General features: G+C 42.0%; 2 protein-coding genes across 2 annotated transcripts; one reads left to right on the forward strand and one right to left on the reverse strand.

The window, feature by feature from the left end:
• Positions 1–2418: 2418 nt before the first annotated feature.
• Positions 2419–13321, forward strand: SARC_07253 (hypothetical protein). The gene is made up of 15 exons (XM_014298813.1): positions 2419–2560; positions 3812–3945; positions 4701–4817; positions 5527–5710; positions 6817–7077; positions 7869–8070; positions 8555–8631; positions 9273–9451; positions 9713–9974; positions 10150–10289; positions 10582–10770; positions 11224–11509; positions 11673–11795; positions 12319–12456; positions 12725–13321. Exons 1-15 carry the CDS (start codon positions 2501–2503, stop codon positions 12872–12874), a joined length of 2502 nt encoding a protein of 833 aa, XP_014154288.1. The 5' UTR covers positions 2419–2500; the 3' UTR covers positions 12875–13321.
• Positions 13322–14865: 1544 nt separating this feature from the next.
• Positions 14866–17012, reverse strand: SARC_07254 (hypothetical protein; the record flags this gene model as incomplete). The annotated part of the gene is made up of 4 exons (XM_014298814.1): positions 14866–15176; positions 15596–15839; positions 16095–16325; positions 16767–17012. 4 exons carry the CDS (start codon positions 17010–17012, stop codon positions 14866–14868), a joined length of 1032 nt encoding a protein of 343 aa, XP_014154289.1.
• Between the last annotated feature and the right edge of the window lie 1513 nt (positions 17013–18525).

Raw genomic sequence — 18525 nt, forward strand, 5'->3', positions numbered from 1 at the left:
GGTGGCGGGATGATGCTTCTATAGGACGTGTTAGGGCTAAGCTATACTAACCATCTATTATATAGATATATATATATATATATATATAAGGACTAAATACACACTTTGAGCCAGCGGCGGGGATGGAGATTGTATTATAGAGAATCAAAAGCCAGCATCAAAATATGAAGCCACAGAATACGCGCTCTATAAATATACACCTTTTTTGTGTTCACTTTCCGGCCACACCAATGAAAACGAAGATGCTTGTTTTCAGATTTCAGAATATCAGAGATGAAAGATAGCACTTATTGTGTTGTTTCGGTTCGAGAGGGCTACGAGAAGAGCTCTATGCTATCATATGGCCTATGTGGATATTTCAGGCTGATGCACCTCATAAATATGCGTGTAAAAATGTTCCAAGGAAGATTTGTGACATACAGATCGATAATCGTTTGCATCTGCAATATCAAATTGTTCAGTAACCCTTCATTGTTCTGTTTGTGGACTGTATTCATGATGCCCCATGTATCTAAATCATAGTATATAATAAGCACATCTCCACCGCGAGTATACCTAATTTGCGTTGCTCATAACTCTTAAAAGCTCTATAGTAGTAGCTTGACTAGCTTCGCATGTGACCTTAATAGCGGGCGCGCGTAAGCCATTATTTTATACTCCAGAGAGACTCCAGACGACAGACGAGTCCATACTCCCCAGAGTGCAATCTGAACCTCGTACGAATGGTTTTCAATTTCATCATAGCCTCCTAGAATCTAAACAGAACGTAAATATTACATGATCGCTTAGGCGTAGAGTTAGAGACAGCCGAAATATCATAGCCTCTCTTAATTAAAAAAAGTACAAGGAGACTATGGAAATATTTATGTATTTGAATTACAGTATAAAAACCCTCCTAGAAACCCGGGGGGGTGAATAAACCAAACAAATGTTTTTTTTGGTTTTTTTGGTTTTTTTAAAGACCACACAAAGGGTTTTTTTTTAATATTTTTCATAATAAAATAATACTGTAAATTCCACGCTCTCAATAAATTTATCACTCTTTTTGGAATACTTTGATATGTGTTGATAAAAAAAAAGTATTTGTTGCTAATTATACCAATTGATGTATTTATGATAAAATAGTTGCGCCTACATACGTACGACCCACACAGAGAGGCTACTCTCGAATCTCGAGTCTCGACTCAGAGTCAAGAGAGGCTATTTCCATTTTATTCTGTGGCTGTCTCAGCCACTCTCAGGCTGCGGACCTAGTAGTCGGCTAGTCCTGTGGCCATATTATGCGGTGGCTGCGGTGCGTCGGTGTGTAGTCGGTGACTGTGAGTCGCGAGACAGAGGAGAATCCTTGACCTGTGTGGTGGTGACTGGGGTGAGACTCGCGTGAGACCCGTGAGCCCGTGAGCCCGTGAGCCCGTGAGCCCGTGACTTGTGTGAGATTGCGTGTGGACTGTGGACGTGGATAGTATGGGGTGACTGTGGAGTATGGACTGCGGATTGTGGACTGTGGATTGTGAGTGTGGCACTATGGGGAGTGGAATGTGGACTGTGGACTCACTGGACTGACTGGATTCGCGAGACTCTCGTGTGGAGAGTGGAGAACTGGAGACTTTTGAGTCTGGAGTTCTGGACTCTCTCTGGTGGAGTGTGAGAATAGTGAATACAGAAAACTCTCTCTCAGTGGAATAGAGAGTCTGTGAGACTGACGGCTGACGCCTATAACAGGGTCTGTCTGTGAAGTGTTCACTCTCCCCGGAGCCACTGGGGAGGACTGGAGGCCATAGGCCATAGGGTGTCAGAACTGGAGAGGAATATCGGGATTCGGGGCTCGGGAGTGTTTTTTGTTGTTGTTTTTCTCGCTGTTACCCAATCCGATTTAATCCGCAGCAATATTTTTCGCCGTACCCAGTCAGAAACATTACAGTCACAGATCAGACTTTTTTTGGAGCCGGATTTTCGGTATAGAATCTGTGCTTTCCAATCTGGAAAGTAACCCAACCCACATATTTGGGCTATCCGCTATCGGTATTTGGTTAAAGTGATCCAAAACATTTGGGCTTCTGCCTTGCTAGTATATTGTGCAAGCCAATTTGTATCTCAATTCCCAAAGTTCAAATGTAAAATATTAAAAATCTGCATAGTGTCATAGAATATCTATCTGAAAAGCGGGGCACAAAGAGAAATGCATAAAATTGCCAAAGCTTCCGAGTTCAGACACGATAGAGTATTCAAATACCTGGCTGGCCGGCTGTGGGCCTGTGGACCAGGCTATGGTATGCCAAATTGCCAAGATACCATATCAGATTGTCTTTTGACGTCAAATGCCGAATTACGATCACATAATAGATTTCTATGCATGAATAATTTTGATATATATTTATAGCCAAACCCTGGGTGTGGCTTCCATTATCACAAGAGTATCTATGATTGACCGTCATATACACACATGGATACATTATAGATGCACTTTTTTGTACACGTATAAGCGATAACTACAGAAACCATGCAATTCGCCGACCGGAGGCCGTTTTATGAGAAGGCATTTCACGCAGTATGGCGACAGGTATGATATGTACTGTAACTACTGCTTAAATTGTAATATGTACTTTAATACGTTGCCCTGTTGAGCTGTTTGAGGATCGTACTAAGACACAGGGATGCTTCAAATATCTCTACTTTCAGTTGTATATTATTTCTCATGATTTTAGTATTTGGAACCAAGTTAAACGACTGCAGCAGTCGGCAATCCCAACGACTCGGAAATGTTTTCTATCATACATGTACGAATACATAAACATAAATATGTATATATATATATGTGTGTGTGTGTGTGTGTGCATGTATATACAAGTGTATATAGATATAGATATATGTACATTTTTATGTAAAAAATATATATAGATTGATATGAATGTATGTATAAATACATACATACATATATATATATATGTATAATATATATTATATATTGTGTTAAATGTGTGTGTGTGTTTTATATGCATATATGTATAAACATATATTTCTATTATGTATATATATGTATGTATATAAATATATGTGTGTGGATTTATTTGTTACTTATGATATAGATATATATATATATATGTTTATGTGCGTGTGTTTGTGATATATGTCTATGTATGTATGAATGTGTGTGTGTATTCTATATATGTATTTAAGTCGAAGCATACGCATATTTACATATGCATGATGATATGCGCATGTGTATGTCCATAATGACATGAAAAGTGTGTGTATGGTATGTTAGTTTTTCAATGAATGACGTACGTAGTGAACCTGCGTGCCAACTGTTGTTCATGTTAATGTAAAGCACGCATATATATCAAAATATAGCATGCAACAACTAAAACACTGTGTGCGTGTTTAAACTGTTTTTCATCGAATATAACTACAATCCGCTTTACACTTGTTGGACGCCAACTTTAAACACGTGTCCTTCCCTCTTCAAGCACTTATGAAACCAAGCCCTACACCACACACAACCCAGCGTCAAGATGCTATAGAACCTCTCATTCACATACTCAAGTCAGCACGGACTTTCATCGCAGCAGCTAGCTAGCAAATCAAGTGTATTTGACTGTATTACATTAATGCCTTCTCCGTGTTAGAGTTCGAGGACAGTGATCTGTAATTTTATAAGGGCGAATAATCACCTCATTACCTATGAATCTACAGTACCTCAAGCAAGTATTAGTATAGCAGTACGCTCCTCTGTATCCCATTCAGAGCTTAATGGTTTTATTCGGTTGCTCATCTGTGTGCATACGCCTTGTGTCACCCACCCTTCTTACAGGTCTGCTTGCTGTATCACTTTGTGAGCGTGAATCTCGTTCATTTCTTTGAGAATTACATGCCAGGGCCGCTCCAAGGGTTTTTTAATTTCTTTGCGCCTGATATCGTATGGGCTGCGCAAATGTACACGCGCAGGTAAGTGTAGTATGTATCGGTAATCATACAAATTCACACCCAAGGTTTACAGATATAAATTTATTGCTGTGTTTATATATGCCTATCTCTATTTATCAGACGTATGTTTGTGTGTGTGCGCATGTGTGTATGATTATATATATATATATAAATGTGATACTGGTGTACGTGTAGGATTGTGTGTATGTATATGCTTATACAGGGCGCCAAGATGTCTATTGGGCCATGTACATGTACAACCGCTGGTAAGCTATTGGAGAGCGTCTTTTTTTGTTGTGTGTATATTGTTACAATTAGTTTCGCAGACAACTATAGAGCAATCAACTGTGTGTCAGTATATGTAGCTGAATAAACTCTACTCTATTTTTTTACGTCTACCCTGTGAGTAGTGTATGAAGTGCTCGTGTATATGATTCGCTATCTTTAGACATTCCCGTCCCGTTATCTCCTATTGGTGCGTTTTATGTTCAAGGGCTTAACATCCCTTCAAGATTCTCTCGCGCACCGGTGTTGAGGTCGCCCGTTCGTGTTCCTTGGGTCCCTCTCTCTAGACATGTCTGTCTTACCTTGTAGCCCGACGGGGCTTATGTCTACGATTATGATATAGTCAGTGATAACCACGATATCGAATGTTTGACTATATGTGTGCACATGGGCATGGTTTGATTTCCTGCATAGTAAAGCGAAGTCACGGATTTGTTATAACTGTAGTTCGTTCGGAATGTAGCTGATGATATGCCAACTTTTTATCTCAGGAGTACGAGTGTGACTGCTAAACTAGTGAACTATGGTCGACTCAAAATGGCGGTCATGAACTCACAGCCAGTGCAGGATGCCATCAACTTCGACATGACGCAATCCAGTGGCAGACGGTGTGTGTATAGTGATAAAGTGTGGCAAGAAAAGATACCCGTTTGTAATGCTATACAAGTACACTTTAGGCAGTTGCACAAAGAAATGTATAGTCATATGTAAATAAAATGTGCGAATCTGTGTTGTGTGAGAATTTACATATCCATCCCCTGCACAGTGATTTCAGTGTTGGGTAAACGCAGAGCATCGGCTGGCAGTATGTGATTGATTGTGGAGTTGGCTGGTTGCACTGTGTTAGATCAGATGGGTACAGGTAGTGTGGCAACGGTCGCACACGTGAAAGCATGTAGAAGCCACACGTACATGTTTTTGTAGTTGTGTAGGCTAGGATCGTGTAGGTTACATAAAGGGCCGTAGTGTACACACGTAGAATATCTGAAGACTTGTCTGTTTCAATCTAAGCCAAACAAGATGCGTTCAAACTGTGTATGCGTCAGTTGTATATGCGGTAAATAACAAAACGTGGTTGTATGTTCTGTAGCATACACTCCTCTGCGCCATATGCATTGTTCAATGAAGATGGTCTGATCCAGTTGGTGCCTCACGGCAATAACCAGTACATGTAGTAAACACATACATACTTCATACACTCCTTTCTATTTTATTATAAATGGGACGGACCGTTCTGTTTTCCACTGGCCAACAACATGATTTATGATATTGTCGTTCTAAGATCTTATTTGCCTTCCTTTTGTGTCGTGTATTCAGGTTTTCTTTGCCGAATGATTACGATCACGGCAACAAGCGAGGCAAACGCGAGGCCAAAGCACTGCACTTGTTGTCGCAAATGGCCACTAAGCCTTCCATGCTTCCCATCGTCTTCGCCGGGTACTTGCTGAGGAAAGCGTTCCGTCTGTTGTACAAGTTTGGTATCAACGTAGATGAAGAGGAGGTATGTATGTGACCTGTATTGTTATATATACGCCTGTGTGTGTGATTTCCTATATATTCTCGTCGGCTTTTGGCTGAAGAGAAAGCGTTTCGTACGTTACGTTGTACATGTTTGGCATCAACGTAGATGAAAAAGTTGTGTGTTTTGATATATATGCCTGTGGGTCTGAGGTGTGTTTTGCTGTATCTGTCTGTAGTGTGGGTGGGCTGCTCATTGCATTAGTCGCAAATATGCTCAGGAAGGTGTTTCATTTGCTACACTCGTTTTTGGCGTCAGCATAGTTGAAAATCTCGCCTGTCGTTGTGTGTTTATGACTGTTTTTCTGTGCCTGTGTATGGCTGTCTTTATGTGGGTGGGCTGCTCATTGCATTAGTCGCAAATATGCTCAGGAAGGTGTTTCATTTGCTACACTCGTTTTTGGCGTCAGCATAGTTGAAAATCACGCCTGTCGTTGTGTGTTTATGACTGTTTTTCTGTGCCTGTCGTTGTGTGTTTATGACTGTTTTTCTGTGCCTGTGTATGGCTGTCTTTATGTGTCTGCGTAGTTTGTGTTTCTATGTCTGCGTGTATGCTTTTCTGTGTCTGTCTCTCTCCGTTTGTGTAAATTTGTCTTTGTTGTCTGTGTATTTGTGTAGGTTCCTGTATGTATTTTATCCCACTGATACTATTTTTGTGTACGTAATCGTCATGTACAATTATGTACTCGTCAATGTCTGTGTGTGTACAAAATCATCATGTACAGTTCTGTACTCGTCAATGTCTGTGTGTTGTTTCAATCTGCTTCATAGTGTGCGTTCATATTTACATATTTAATTGTGCATCGAGTGTATGGAGTTGTTTTTTTTGTTTTTTTTTCTCTTCGTCAGATTTCGATTTGCCTACGAATGTATGCCTCGCCCACGGGCATCTTTATAGGTAGTGTTGTTTAGCATACTACAAATAAATTCACGTGAATTTCATTCGGAATAGCCGGTGTTTCTCTAAAACAATTGCTATCCGATTCGCATCTTTCGTCCACCCCTATTTCTTTCATCTCCTGCCTTAGATAGTCAAGCACGTATACTCTTTCACTTCATTCTAAACCCTCTCCATTCGCTCCTCCTCAGATCGTAAAGGTGCGCCTGCTCGCTAAGAAGCATCCGCTGGTCTTCCTCCCCACGCACAAGTCACACCTGGACTATCTGATCATCCTGTACGTGTGCTTTGTGCATGATCTGCCCATGCCTGCCGTGGTGGCTGGCGATAACCTCAACATGCCTTTTATTGGGTGGCTGCTGCGCCATTGTGGGGCTTTCTTTATCCGCCGCAGTTTTGCGGGGGACAACGACCCCCTATACGGTGCCATTTTCCGCGAATATCTGAAGCAGGTATTTAAGTCAATGTGTTGGGGGGAGGAGTGGAAATGTATGGTGGCATAGCTATAGGCACATGGTAGTGCACGCTTTGTATGTACTTTGGTGTCGAAAATGGCCTGGATCAGCTATGTCTGATTTATGGAGATCTTGTGTTTGTGTGATACCTCATTGTGAATGGAGTGATGCTAGAGCATGTGGTATAAGCTGAGACGTGGTCTGGGTTTTCAATGTACTTGTGTATCCGTTGTAAAAGTATCGCATATATTGTTGTGTGTGCAGTTCTTGTGATTATATCTATTTTATACCGTGGTGTGCTCAAACGGCGCAAATCAGACGGGGCGTATGACTTGCGAATCAACCATCATCACCATCTTATCGTGACACACATCTTTCACGGAATTTTGTACACAGTGCGAGTATATTGTTTGAATTGTTCTTTATTGGCGCACATATGCATACGTTTTGGCCTTCCTCTTGTAATGTTTCTGTGTGGGGGTAGAGATTGTTGCAATCGAATGGAAATGGGCCCAAGACCTACTACCTCCCGCACATACACAATAGATTGCTGTTATCTCTGCTCTCTACTATAAGATAGACTATCTTCTCAATATACTTCTCAATATACGCTGGCTACGTGATGAAAATTCCATTCTGTGACATCTCCATTTTGCAACCGAGAAAAATGCGCGGTAAACACAGACTGGACGTCGTACTCTGATTTGATCATACCCGAGACTTTAATGCCTTGGATTTGTACACACGTGCTGACACATTGCGGTTGTTCTCGGGTTACGCGTACACAGCTGCTGATGCATGGGCATTCGCTGGAGATGTTCATTGAGGGCGGGCGAAGTCGTAATGGCAAGGTGCTGATGCCCAAGACGGGGGCGCTGCAGTCGGTGATTGGTGCTGTGATGGAGTCTGAGCTGGATGTAATGATTGTGCCCATTGCGCTGAGCTTCGATCGCATTGTCGAGACACAGTCCCATCTCAACGAACTGTCAGGTGTGTGTATGGTTGGTTGTTGCAGATGTGGGTTGAAGCGGGGCTATGCATGCGTGTGCACAATTAGGATATGGCTGATACTGTGCATTCATGGGACTGAGTTATATCTTGTGAACGGCCATTTAGACATGTGATATTTTTTCTTTATCTCAATGCATTAATGCGTACATAAACATGCATGTCTATGTACAATGTCATTTTTATCGTGTAGAAACTCAAAACCTTATTAAAAAAATGTGTACAGGCTTTGTAATGTTTGTGTTAATGGGTGTGTGCTAATGCACCTGTGGTGTCCACTTGGTCATATGCTTGATGAATGTTTTGGGTCTTCTAGCTAATATTTTCGGAGTGTTGCGAATATTCTCATGCGTTCTAGGAGTGCAACAGCTGTTGTTCTCGAGACCAGTTTAGCGATGCTCTATCACATCAGCGCTTACACTTCCGAATGGTATTTTGAACACGGCTTTTATCTTTACATGTACAGGTAAACCAAAGCAAGCAGAGCAGCTCTTCTTCTCGCTCTTCAGCATCAGCAGCGTCATGACCTCGGCTGCTACTCAGGTGTGTTATGCGCGGTGGTTAGGTATAGGCTTTGGAATCGACAGTCTATGCATATTGTGAATAATCGCCTATTGTCTTTTTGAGCACAAATAGGTATATTTTTGGAGTATCACGTCTACAAGTCTAAGTCTTCATGTGTCTATGGTCTGTTTTTGTTTTTTGTTTTTTTTCAACAGCAATGTCAATTGTGTATGCACAGCACCATAGCTTGTATCTCAATGTCGACGAATTCCATATTGGTTTCAATGCATAACGATTTGATGACGTGCTGCGTGGCAACGAATCTATCACACAACATACATTCACACACATACGTGAATGAAATGTGTTTCGCATGCACACATGCACATCTGCTCACCACTCGCCTCATCACACACTATCCCATGCCTACACAAGCAACTATGTAGTGATTGTTTGATCGTCTTATTATCGAACTGCATCACTCTTCTCCTGTATGTAGAGGTCTCAGTTGATCCTCATATATGCGTAAGCACTATACATCTTGCGTATCCTCGCATAAACAAGCACCTGTCAGACCTACATACTGTCCTTCTCGCGCAGACAGTGGTATAGAGTTGATTGATATTTCATATATGCGGTCTCACTCACGCCACCTGACCCCCACCCTGGTACTTGCACAGTCGAATACTTATGGATCGGTTGATCTGCGCTTCGCCGAGCCTATTTCCATCCGCAAGTTCATCAATGAGGGCGAAGGGAAACTGCCGCCACTCACCAAAGGTGCAGACATTTACAACAACATGGTGGACCCAGAGGCCAGGGGCTACCACTCAGTCACTCCGCCCAGCAGCGATGAAGGGTATGAATGTCTTCTTAGCAATGAAGGATGTGACTGTTCCTTTTAGTTATGTATGCAAATTACCCGTGTATGCATAGACACGTGCGTCTTGTGTATGAGATTATATGGCAATTGTGTGCAATCCATTCATTTATCACGCAGTATACGCGTGTTCTGAAGTTCTGCTGTATTGGTAACGTGCCTTCTGATGATCAGAATCGTGTGTTTGTAACGTACAGTCGCATACAATTATTCGCACTACCCGTCTTTTCTCGCGAACAGCTCCAAGGATAACAAAGTAACCTTACAGCAGACCAAGAGATCACTCAGGAACCAGAAATCACTAGTCACTGAGAAGTGGCCTTATCTCTCATACGAGGGTGAGCACGACACCGACAAGGCAAAGTACCTCGCCTTCCGCCTGGGCTATCGCGTGCTGTACGAGTGCAACGATGTGTCTGTGGTGCTTCCTGCCTCACTGCTAGCCACCGTGTTACTTAGTCAACACCAGCGCGGCATCTACAGAGACGAGCTGATCTCAAAGGTATGGGCACGTGTCATTGTGTCGCTACCAATGTGCATCTCATATAAGTACAGATTATTATTACATTGTTGTTATTGTTATTATTTTTATTATATTTATATATATATGTGTGTGTGTGTGTGTGTGCAATAATCCACTCGTTCACGGTCGTGAATTAATATATCTGTACTTACAGGTTTACTGGCTACAAAGTGAGATTCACAAACGGGGCGGGCGAGTAATACCCTTGACCACGGACACCATTGACATGACCGTCACGTTGGTACTGGGAGGCTTTGGCGGGGCAAATGAACTCGTCAAAACACACAACGACAGGTATTGTGCATATGTAAATAAATATATACACATGTCGAGATGTGTATATACACGTAGATATGAATTTAGGTGTACATGTATATTTATGTTGGCATGGGACAAACCAACAAGTACGTGACGTCAACTAATGTGTCCAATTTTAGTCACAATCTCCCAAGCATGTGCCTCAATGCCTCGAGATGCCTTTCGTTTGTACATAGCGCGCTGCTGTTCTGGCTGTTTGCAGGAACGTATGCTCTCAATCGGATGTGCTAAACTCTTCCGCACCACTCTTGTTATGCCACATCTCCAGAGTGCTGCTGTCGCTATATAATCCTGAGGAACGCATGGAGCTGAGTACATACCGCAACCAACTAGTGCACCACTTCATCCGCGAGAGCATCATGTGCTGCTGCATCTATGCGTTGGAGAAGCAGGCACCCACAGACACAGAAGGCGGACCCTCGTTTGTCGACTACATGGACCTTTACGCCCTGAACAGGTGCGTGCAATGGCTGACAAGCTGGAGCTATTTGTGCTCTGTCTATTGAGACGAATTAGATAGTAGTTCTAGTGTGGAGTGTCGCATCGCATGTTCCTTGTGGGACGTAAACAGACTTTTGTCAATTCAAATTGTGTCGGGAGATTAATGTTGCTACGTACGTCCACCAGGCGGTCTCGGGCGCTACTCGCGTGTGGTGGCAGCTAGCACTTTTTGAGAGCGGTTTGGTATTTAGAGCACAGCATCTGTTGTGGTGAGTAGATTGTGTATTTTAGAGCAATAAGGAATGGCTGGGGCTATCTCTTCTATTTCAAAGTCCTGAATATTTACAGACAGGCTAATTGTACCAGTACGTCGGATATTAGGCTGTGATCCCTGACGTGTCACACACGCGCGCGCAATTGGTGTCAATTCTAACCGCTCACGTCACACCCAATCTATGTACACTTTCAGATATCTGACGCAGTTGCTTAAAATGGAGTTCGTCTTCCGGCCGTCAATGGGTGTTGGGATTAACGAGCACTTTGACCTCACACTGACGGAAATGGTCGACCGAGGCATCATCGCCTATCACCCGGAGGACCAGAACAAAATCTGCGTGTCGGAAGCGGTTGAGGATGGCGAGATGAAGGGTACACTCACATACCTGTTCCTGTGCTCCATTGCATGGCCGTTTATTGACACGTACTGGCTGTGCACACTTGGGCTGTTTGCCCTCTTACCGAACAAAGCCATCCAGGTGAGTGTTTGATTTTCAAAGGCTTCTGTGCTAGTAGGATTGGCTTGTAGCTATTGCTTGTGTCGCTTGTGAAATTGGTTGTGGTTGAGTGGGATGGCAATTGCATTTGCTTGAATTGTATGTTTAACTCATCCACTGCCGGTTTAACGTTGGCACTGCACAGGAGGATGTGCTGATCCGTAAGATGCAAGACTTTGGCGAGACGCTGTACTTCTCCGGTGCGATGGACTTGTACGAATCGATCAGCAAAGTCACGCTCGAAAATGCGCTGCAATTGCTAAACAAGGCATGTTTAAATATGTGTTGCACCTGCTGCTCGCGTATACATTACCTCGTATACCATGTTAAACATCCGGCCATCCAGAATACATGTTTCTGTGAAGAAAAATATATATATATTGGACTAGATATTTTTTCTGTGTTCAGAGGATTTCACGTGGAAAGCGTGTGAGAACGATGGGCGCGCATTCACTCAACTTCAATAAACATTGACGAAATTGCGCTCAAATTGACTTTATACGTCGAGAGCACTATTTTGTGTTGTTGATGCGCTGAGTGTTCATAAGAATTCAAGCTCGCAAATTCAATGTGCGGGTCGTAGAAAAGTCTGACTACATATGTTTTGTTCTACTGGCGCTGGCGTACAGACTGCCGGGAGTAATGTATTGAAACGGTATTGATAGAGATTTTTAGGTGTATATTTGTACTGACTTTTTGATTATGTATTCCTTTGTTTGTATGCAGGTATCTAGTTGTATTCATAAAAAAAATGTTTTATTCACACATCGATTCTTACACACTCTGCACAGTGGCGGGTGATTAGCATACTTAGAGTAGAGGGTTCGTCGTCGAAGAAGCGCGCTGTACAGTTAAGGCCGGAGTATTGCAGTGCCGAGAAGATACAAGAACTCGTTTTCCAAATCGCGAACTTCAGGAAAAAGTCCAGGGTAGGTGGAAATACATGCTCTCCTTGCACGCGATACCGCTCATCTCGATCCGCTGTAAAATTCCCGTGCCTTTGTGTTTTGTGGAGTAAATTTTCTTTGTCACGCTTGCTCAGCTTCACTAACTATCTCGGTTGTTGTTTTGCATGTATTATAACTTATTTATTAACACGTATTGTGCGCGCAACCGTCTCTTTTTTTTTGCTAAATTTGCATTTAACTTTGTATCCTTCTTATTGACTTGGATATGCTTTTAACCCCCGATATGCAGATGTACCGATCCAGACAATTCCGTGTACAGCACCATCATGAAGTGTGGGATGCGATTAACACAGTCAAAACCCTTTGCAAGAAGAGCAAAAGTGGAAGTCAGAGCCTGCCCGCCTCACCAATTACAAATAAGAAGGCACTACATATTTGAGACTGGACCGTATCGGTTTTCGGTATATTCCCGGCGTTTACGATATATACAAGTACACTACACTCACTAAATAATCAATGAACCTCGTGTGGACGTATGTTTTAGAGTTTTAGATAAAAATTACTGATACCGCTGTCACATATAGCGGCGTATACGATTTCTCCGATGCAAAACGATAAAGTACGAAGGATGCATATAAAAATTTCGCACAGCCTGCTGCGACTGCTGACACGTACATTGCAAGTGCGTGCCATAAGAACGACTGGTCCAGTACTTGGTCAACTCTGTGTAAGCGTTTTGTCGAATGACAAACAGATGGGACATATTTTGGTTCAATATATGTTGCCAATATGCATGCTATATATAGCCAATGCAGTAGAACACTTTTTCTCGGCAAAATCGGACTCCCATAAAATAATAAAGAAACCTTACAGCTTCAAAGTTGACCACTATCCACTTAGTATGGATCTTGATTCGTAAGTTTTACACAGGACATATGCACCTGATCTAGGTACGCCAAGGTTCGCATCAGTTAATGGTCTGTATTACCCCATCCAATCTACATTGGTCTGTATCTCCCCTCATGAAATATAAGAACAGCGTAATTGTGAAATCGTCTTGGCCTGCCAAAAATTCAGGCAATATAGCATGGTACTTGAAAACTTGTGTACTTGTCGAATTAAACTTGCAAGTATTTAATGGACAGTTCACGTACTTTGAGTTTCCAAAAGATTTGCTCTACCCATGCTGAAAATCCAAACCAGCCTCTGTTTGAGTAAAGACAGGTGGACGTATAGATACCAAGCTAAACCCCCTGTCAATACTCTCAGTCTGTACATATTGATCAGGAAGTTTCGCTACAATTAAATGTATCCATGCCCTCGGCAGGTAGCATGGATACAGCGTGTGACCTCGCTATATGATGTTTGTTCGCACAAGACCAGTGCTGCTTTCAGCTTTACCTATACACACAATTGCATGATTCTGTCAGGCGTCTACGATTTCGCAAACTGGCTCGAATATGGTAAACTATAGCTACCATTTTAATTCGAACCTGACTAGGAATTGATTCGCCCTAAACCCCAGAATCCCACCCAGTATTTTATATTTTCCCTTTGTGCATGACATGATGAACGAGAGTGATAAACCTGACGATGTACTGAGGTATTTTCAGGTGGCTGTGGCTGTTGTCTTCCTCTAGGCACAACAAAGATTGAATTTGAACTGTCAACCCGGTCTTTCATCGTAACGTAGTGGACTTCCATTCATAAGTGACATTGCACGCATAATATTGGGGTAACCTTGGAGAGGATGATGGTCTCCACATCATCACAAGTGTGAATTAGTCGACAAAACGGGTCACTTAGCTTCGAATTCCGATAGGCAGTGCTAAATTTTGATGCAGTACAACTACTATGATATCAAACAATACTGTACGTGCGGAATCGCAACCAATTACCCAATCTCCATCGTGCGATACTTGTGTTAGACCATGAGGTGAAGTACTTTTGCGTTCCATAAGGCTTTTTAATGTCAAATTTAACGTGAAGCGATGACCCGTTTCCAGAGGACTATAGGTGGCACAGCCTTTGTACCTTAAAAGCCTATTAAATGCGCAATACTTTCAACCAGACATGCTTACAGGGAGAAACAAAAAGTATTCGTCTTTACGTCAAGTATGAGCGAAAATTCACTGCCGCCGACACGCTGTGTATCGTACATTGACCGTGACGTAATTGGAATATAAGACTAGATCAAAAAACATATCGCATATCGAGTTTAATGCATTAAAGATCATCATCCGACAGTATTCACGGAGCTAAATCGATTTTGGAGAAGCTGAAGCTATCACCCTGATATATCTTTAAGCAGACCTGAAAGTCTACTTATCGTATCGGAAATTTCAGTAACTGATTCTATGGTAATCAAAGCAAAATGAAACAATCTAGTATCACATCAAGAGGTATACTCGTTTATTAGACATAAGCCCATTATTTACCTCGCATTACGGCAGGCGGAATAGTGGCACACGTACACAAATCCACGTCAGGCAGTGGTTGATAGAAGTCTTGATGTATAGACATATCATGACTGAGGCCCAGGTGATCAGCAAATTTCATAAACATGTCTTGCCTCTTCATAGCATGTCCTGTGCGTGTGCTTATGCTCTTGCTCTTAAAAATCTTGCGTCTGCCTGCACGACCATTGACACCTAGGTCGTACAGACACCCCGTCTTATTCTGGTCATCCCTGGGATCTTCCAATTCCGGACTATTGCGGGTGAGAGCAATCGGTCTGTGACCTGCAATGTGGAATCAATGAGAAAATTATAAAACACGGAAAATAGGAATACGAGGTTTTCCCGCATCTTCTGAGGATCCTATCATGAATATCCTTTGGTATACCGCACACGCCCAACAGGAAAGGCACGACGCAGACAGCTGATGCAGGTAATCAAATTCTAAACTTTCACGGTGAACTGGACAAACGGACAGATCGGGCTAAAATTGTGCTCGGGTACACCTCTTTGAGACTGCGCTCTAATACTCTGCGCCTATTAAGACCATAAGGCACATCTGAACGAACTGTGTGTACCGTATTTTCTGATCTTTCACGAATTCCGTGTAGTATATACAACAAGTGCAAAGAAAGTGTCAAATATGTCGTCGCAGTCTGCCGCTATAAGTCAATCTGGTTTTGATCATGTCCCCGCCCACTTACCATTGTAACGTGATATCATATTCATTGCAATATCGTCGCCATTGAACATCTCATCGACCATCTCTCGGATGAGTTTGGTTTTATCCTCGCATGCATACTGTCGCAATAGTTCATATGACATCATAGCTGAGCCCGTCAAGACAAAATTGTATCCAGGGTCTGGACCAAATATGCGAGCCCGAGCCCGATCTGGGTACGTGCCATTTGCATAGAACCTTCTGTACGCATAGCCTACAATTGAACCCTACAAGTTTTATTGCACAAGATAAATTCAGAAATGAATAATAAGATTGAAGGTAATTCAAGTTAGTGTGAAGTGGTAAGCGTGAGCACCTTCGCCTGTAGGCATCTGAATAACATTGTTGCAGCAAATACAGGTTATAAACAACGCTTGGTCGTTGTTAAAATGAAAGTGAATCACGACGATTAACTTACGCTGCTACTATTCAACCATTGAAGAGCACAAATAAATATTTTATCCAATAATGAGCATACGAACCTGATGCTGTAGCCAGTTATCGAACGCAAACTCCAGAGCTTCACCTGGTAGGCGGATATCCATATCCAAAATGTAAACGGCAGCCGTACGTATTGGTGACCAGGGCATGAAGCGGTTATTCATACTGTTATGAGCCATCTTAATTATCACCACACGTGGACCACCTTCCCGTATCCTTACTTCCAGCAATTCCTTTGGAGGGAGCCAATCATTGTTCCATAATAATACTACCTACATAGGCAAGGTTGAGACATGCGTGGTACCAAGTTAAGAGAACGCGACTGAACCTCGGAGATATGAACGTACACTCCAATCTGTGCCCAGGGCATGTGATAGAGATGCAACATGACAGGTATGTTTACCTCCAATCTCTACACATCAGATTCGCACACAACCCAGGACATGTATTCACTGAGTACTGCTCTCGCAAACCGTCTGCAACACGGCTTCCGACAATATTAGAGGTACCAGAACACGATGGGAAGCTGGCTCCCAAATGGTGTGTAGAATTCAAACTCTAAATCGAGATATGTGTATCAGATGCTCTATCATTCTAAGCACTTGGTCTAACTTCTACAATAGTTGAGCACGTAACAGCCAAACATACTTGACACGGACAATCGGTGAAGTATAGAATGAAAAGAATCGTCGATGTCATTGCAATCCTCGTACCTGATCCAAGCGTTTCATACTCTCCAATGTCAGATCGTACACGAGTTGCTTCCATTTACACTTGCCATGGATCAGCATCAACAGAGTGTACTTTGTTTTGCTCAGAGCGGAGGGTGTCTTGGGGTGGGTGCAAGGGTCTTTCCGGGGCATGTACAATGGACCTACTTTCTTCATATCCTTTTTCCCGTTTCCAGCCTTGTTGACTTCACTCTTTTGGATTGGTTCTGTATGTTCGATACGAAGCATTAGGATAACATTTAGAAGACTCGCAGAAACACAATCAAATTCACCCAGAGAGGACACAAACCGTCGTATCTAAGCTTGAACCTCGGCAAAGAAGAACAGATTGTATACGTCCAATGTGGAGAAAAAATATACCACGGTAAATCCATGACATCTGACTGAAAGCAGCAATGTAATCAGACAACTTCATATGAACAACTATGATGTCGAGAATGACACTCTTTGTAAAGTGTACATGTCTCTAACTACACATTTTGCGGGGAGGTACCAGCCAGCATTGGTTGTCAACAATTCAAATTCGATATTCGAGCTTTTTAATCAGTGACCATTCATTCGATAACCTTTATTTTGTTGTTGCACAGTGCAGAACCCTCAAAATCAAACTAGTCATCCCCTACACACAAACGCATTCGAACTTTTATCTTGTCTGATCACTGCTCAAATATAAATACAAAGGCAAAAGGCTCAGGCTCGTGGATGTCATAGGCTCTAAACTGGGCAACACGCACACAAATATGGTATTTACTATTCTGTATATATAAAATAGCAACCACTTGATTGTCGAACGATTATGATTGAGCGGGTACTTGATATTAAAATGATGCCATTGACACCGAAACATGCATCTAACGTGTGCAATTGACAAAGTGATCACCCATATCTCTTCAGTCAATATGTAAATGAGTATGTAATTGTCCATATAAAGACCTACATACAGATCATGTCGTCCAACGAACAACCAGCAGGAAAGGTGCGTGTATGTGAAATCTCACTATAATGCTAATGATCAGTCAGGGATTCAAACAAGTAGCAATCAAAACCGACCACCACGTATCCAGCTTATTTAGTGAACCTTTTTGCTTGTTTCCATTGAAAGTGAACGTCATCCTGTAGTACTTTTACTCGTATAAGTTCACATGTGCCCGCCCCCCTAGTGATCATTTCATGAATTTCGCTTGCTTGTCTCGAATCACGATTCGTACCTTCAAAAATGTATACAAGTGTATAACATACTTTGAGAATGGAATAGTCAGTATAGATTTAAATGAGTAGACATAGTATAGATTCAAATGAGTAGACATAGTATAGATTCAAGAGAGTAGACATGTATAGATTCAAATGAGTAGACCGATTTTTATAGATTCAAATGAGTAGACATAGTATAGATTCAAATGAGTAGACATAGTATAGATTCAAATGAGCACACATAGTATAGATTCAAATGAGCAGACATAGCATAGATTCAAATGAGTAGACATAGTATAGATTCAAACGAGTAGACAAAGTATAGATTCAAATGAGTAGACATAGTATAGATTCAAATGAGTAGACATAGTCTATATTCAAATGAGTAGACATAGTATAGATTCAAATGAGCAGACATAGTATAGATTCAAATGAGTATACATAGTATAGATTCAAATGAGCAGACACAGTATATACTCAAATGAGTAGACATAGTATAGATTCAAATGAGTAGACATAGTCTAGATTCAAAAGAGTAGACATAGCATAC

Source organism: Sphaeroforma arctica, assembly GCF_001186125.1.
Source record: "Sphaeroforma arctica JP610 unplaced genomic scaffold supercont1.563, whole genome shotgun sequence".
Taxonomy (NCBI): Eukaryota; class Ichthyosporea; order Ichthyophonida; genus Sphaeroforma; species Sphaeroforma arctica.

Coding starts and splice junctions, on each gene's coding strand:
- SARC_07253 (XM_014298813.1), top strand. CDS start 2,501: ATGCAATTCGCCGACCGGAGGCCGTTTTATGAGAAGGCATTTCACGCA. Junction 2,561..3,811: donor TTCACGCAGTATGGCGACAG/GTATGATATGTA, acceptor CCCTTCTTACAG/GTCTGCTTGCTGTATCACTT. Junction 9,452..9,712: donor CCGCCCAGCAGCGATGAAGG/GTATGAATGTCT, acceptor TCTCGCGAACAG/CTCCAAGGATAACAAAGTAA.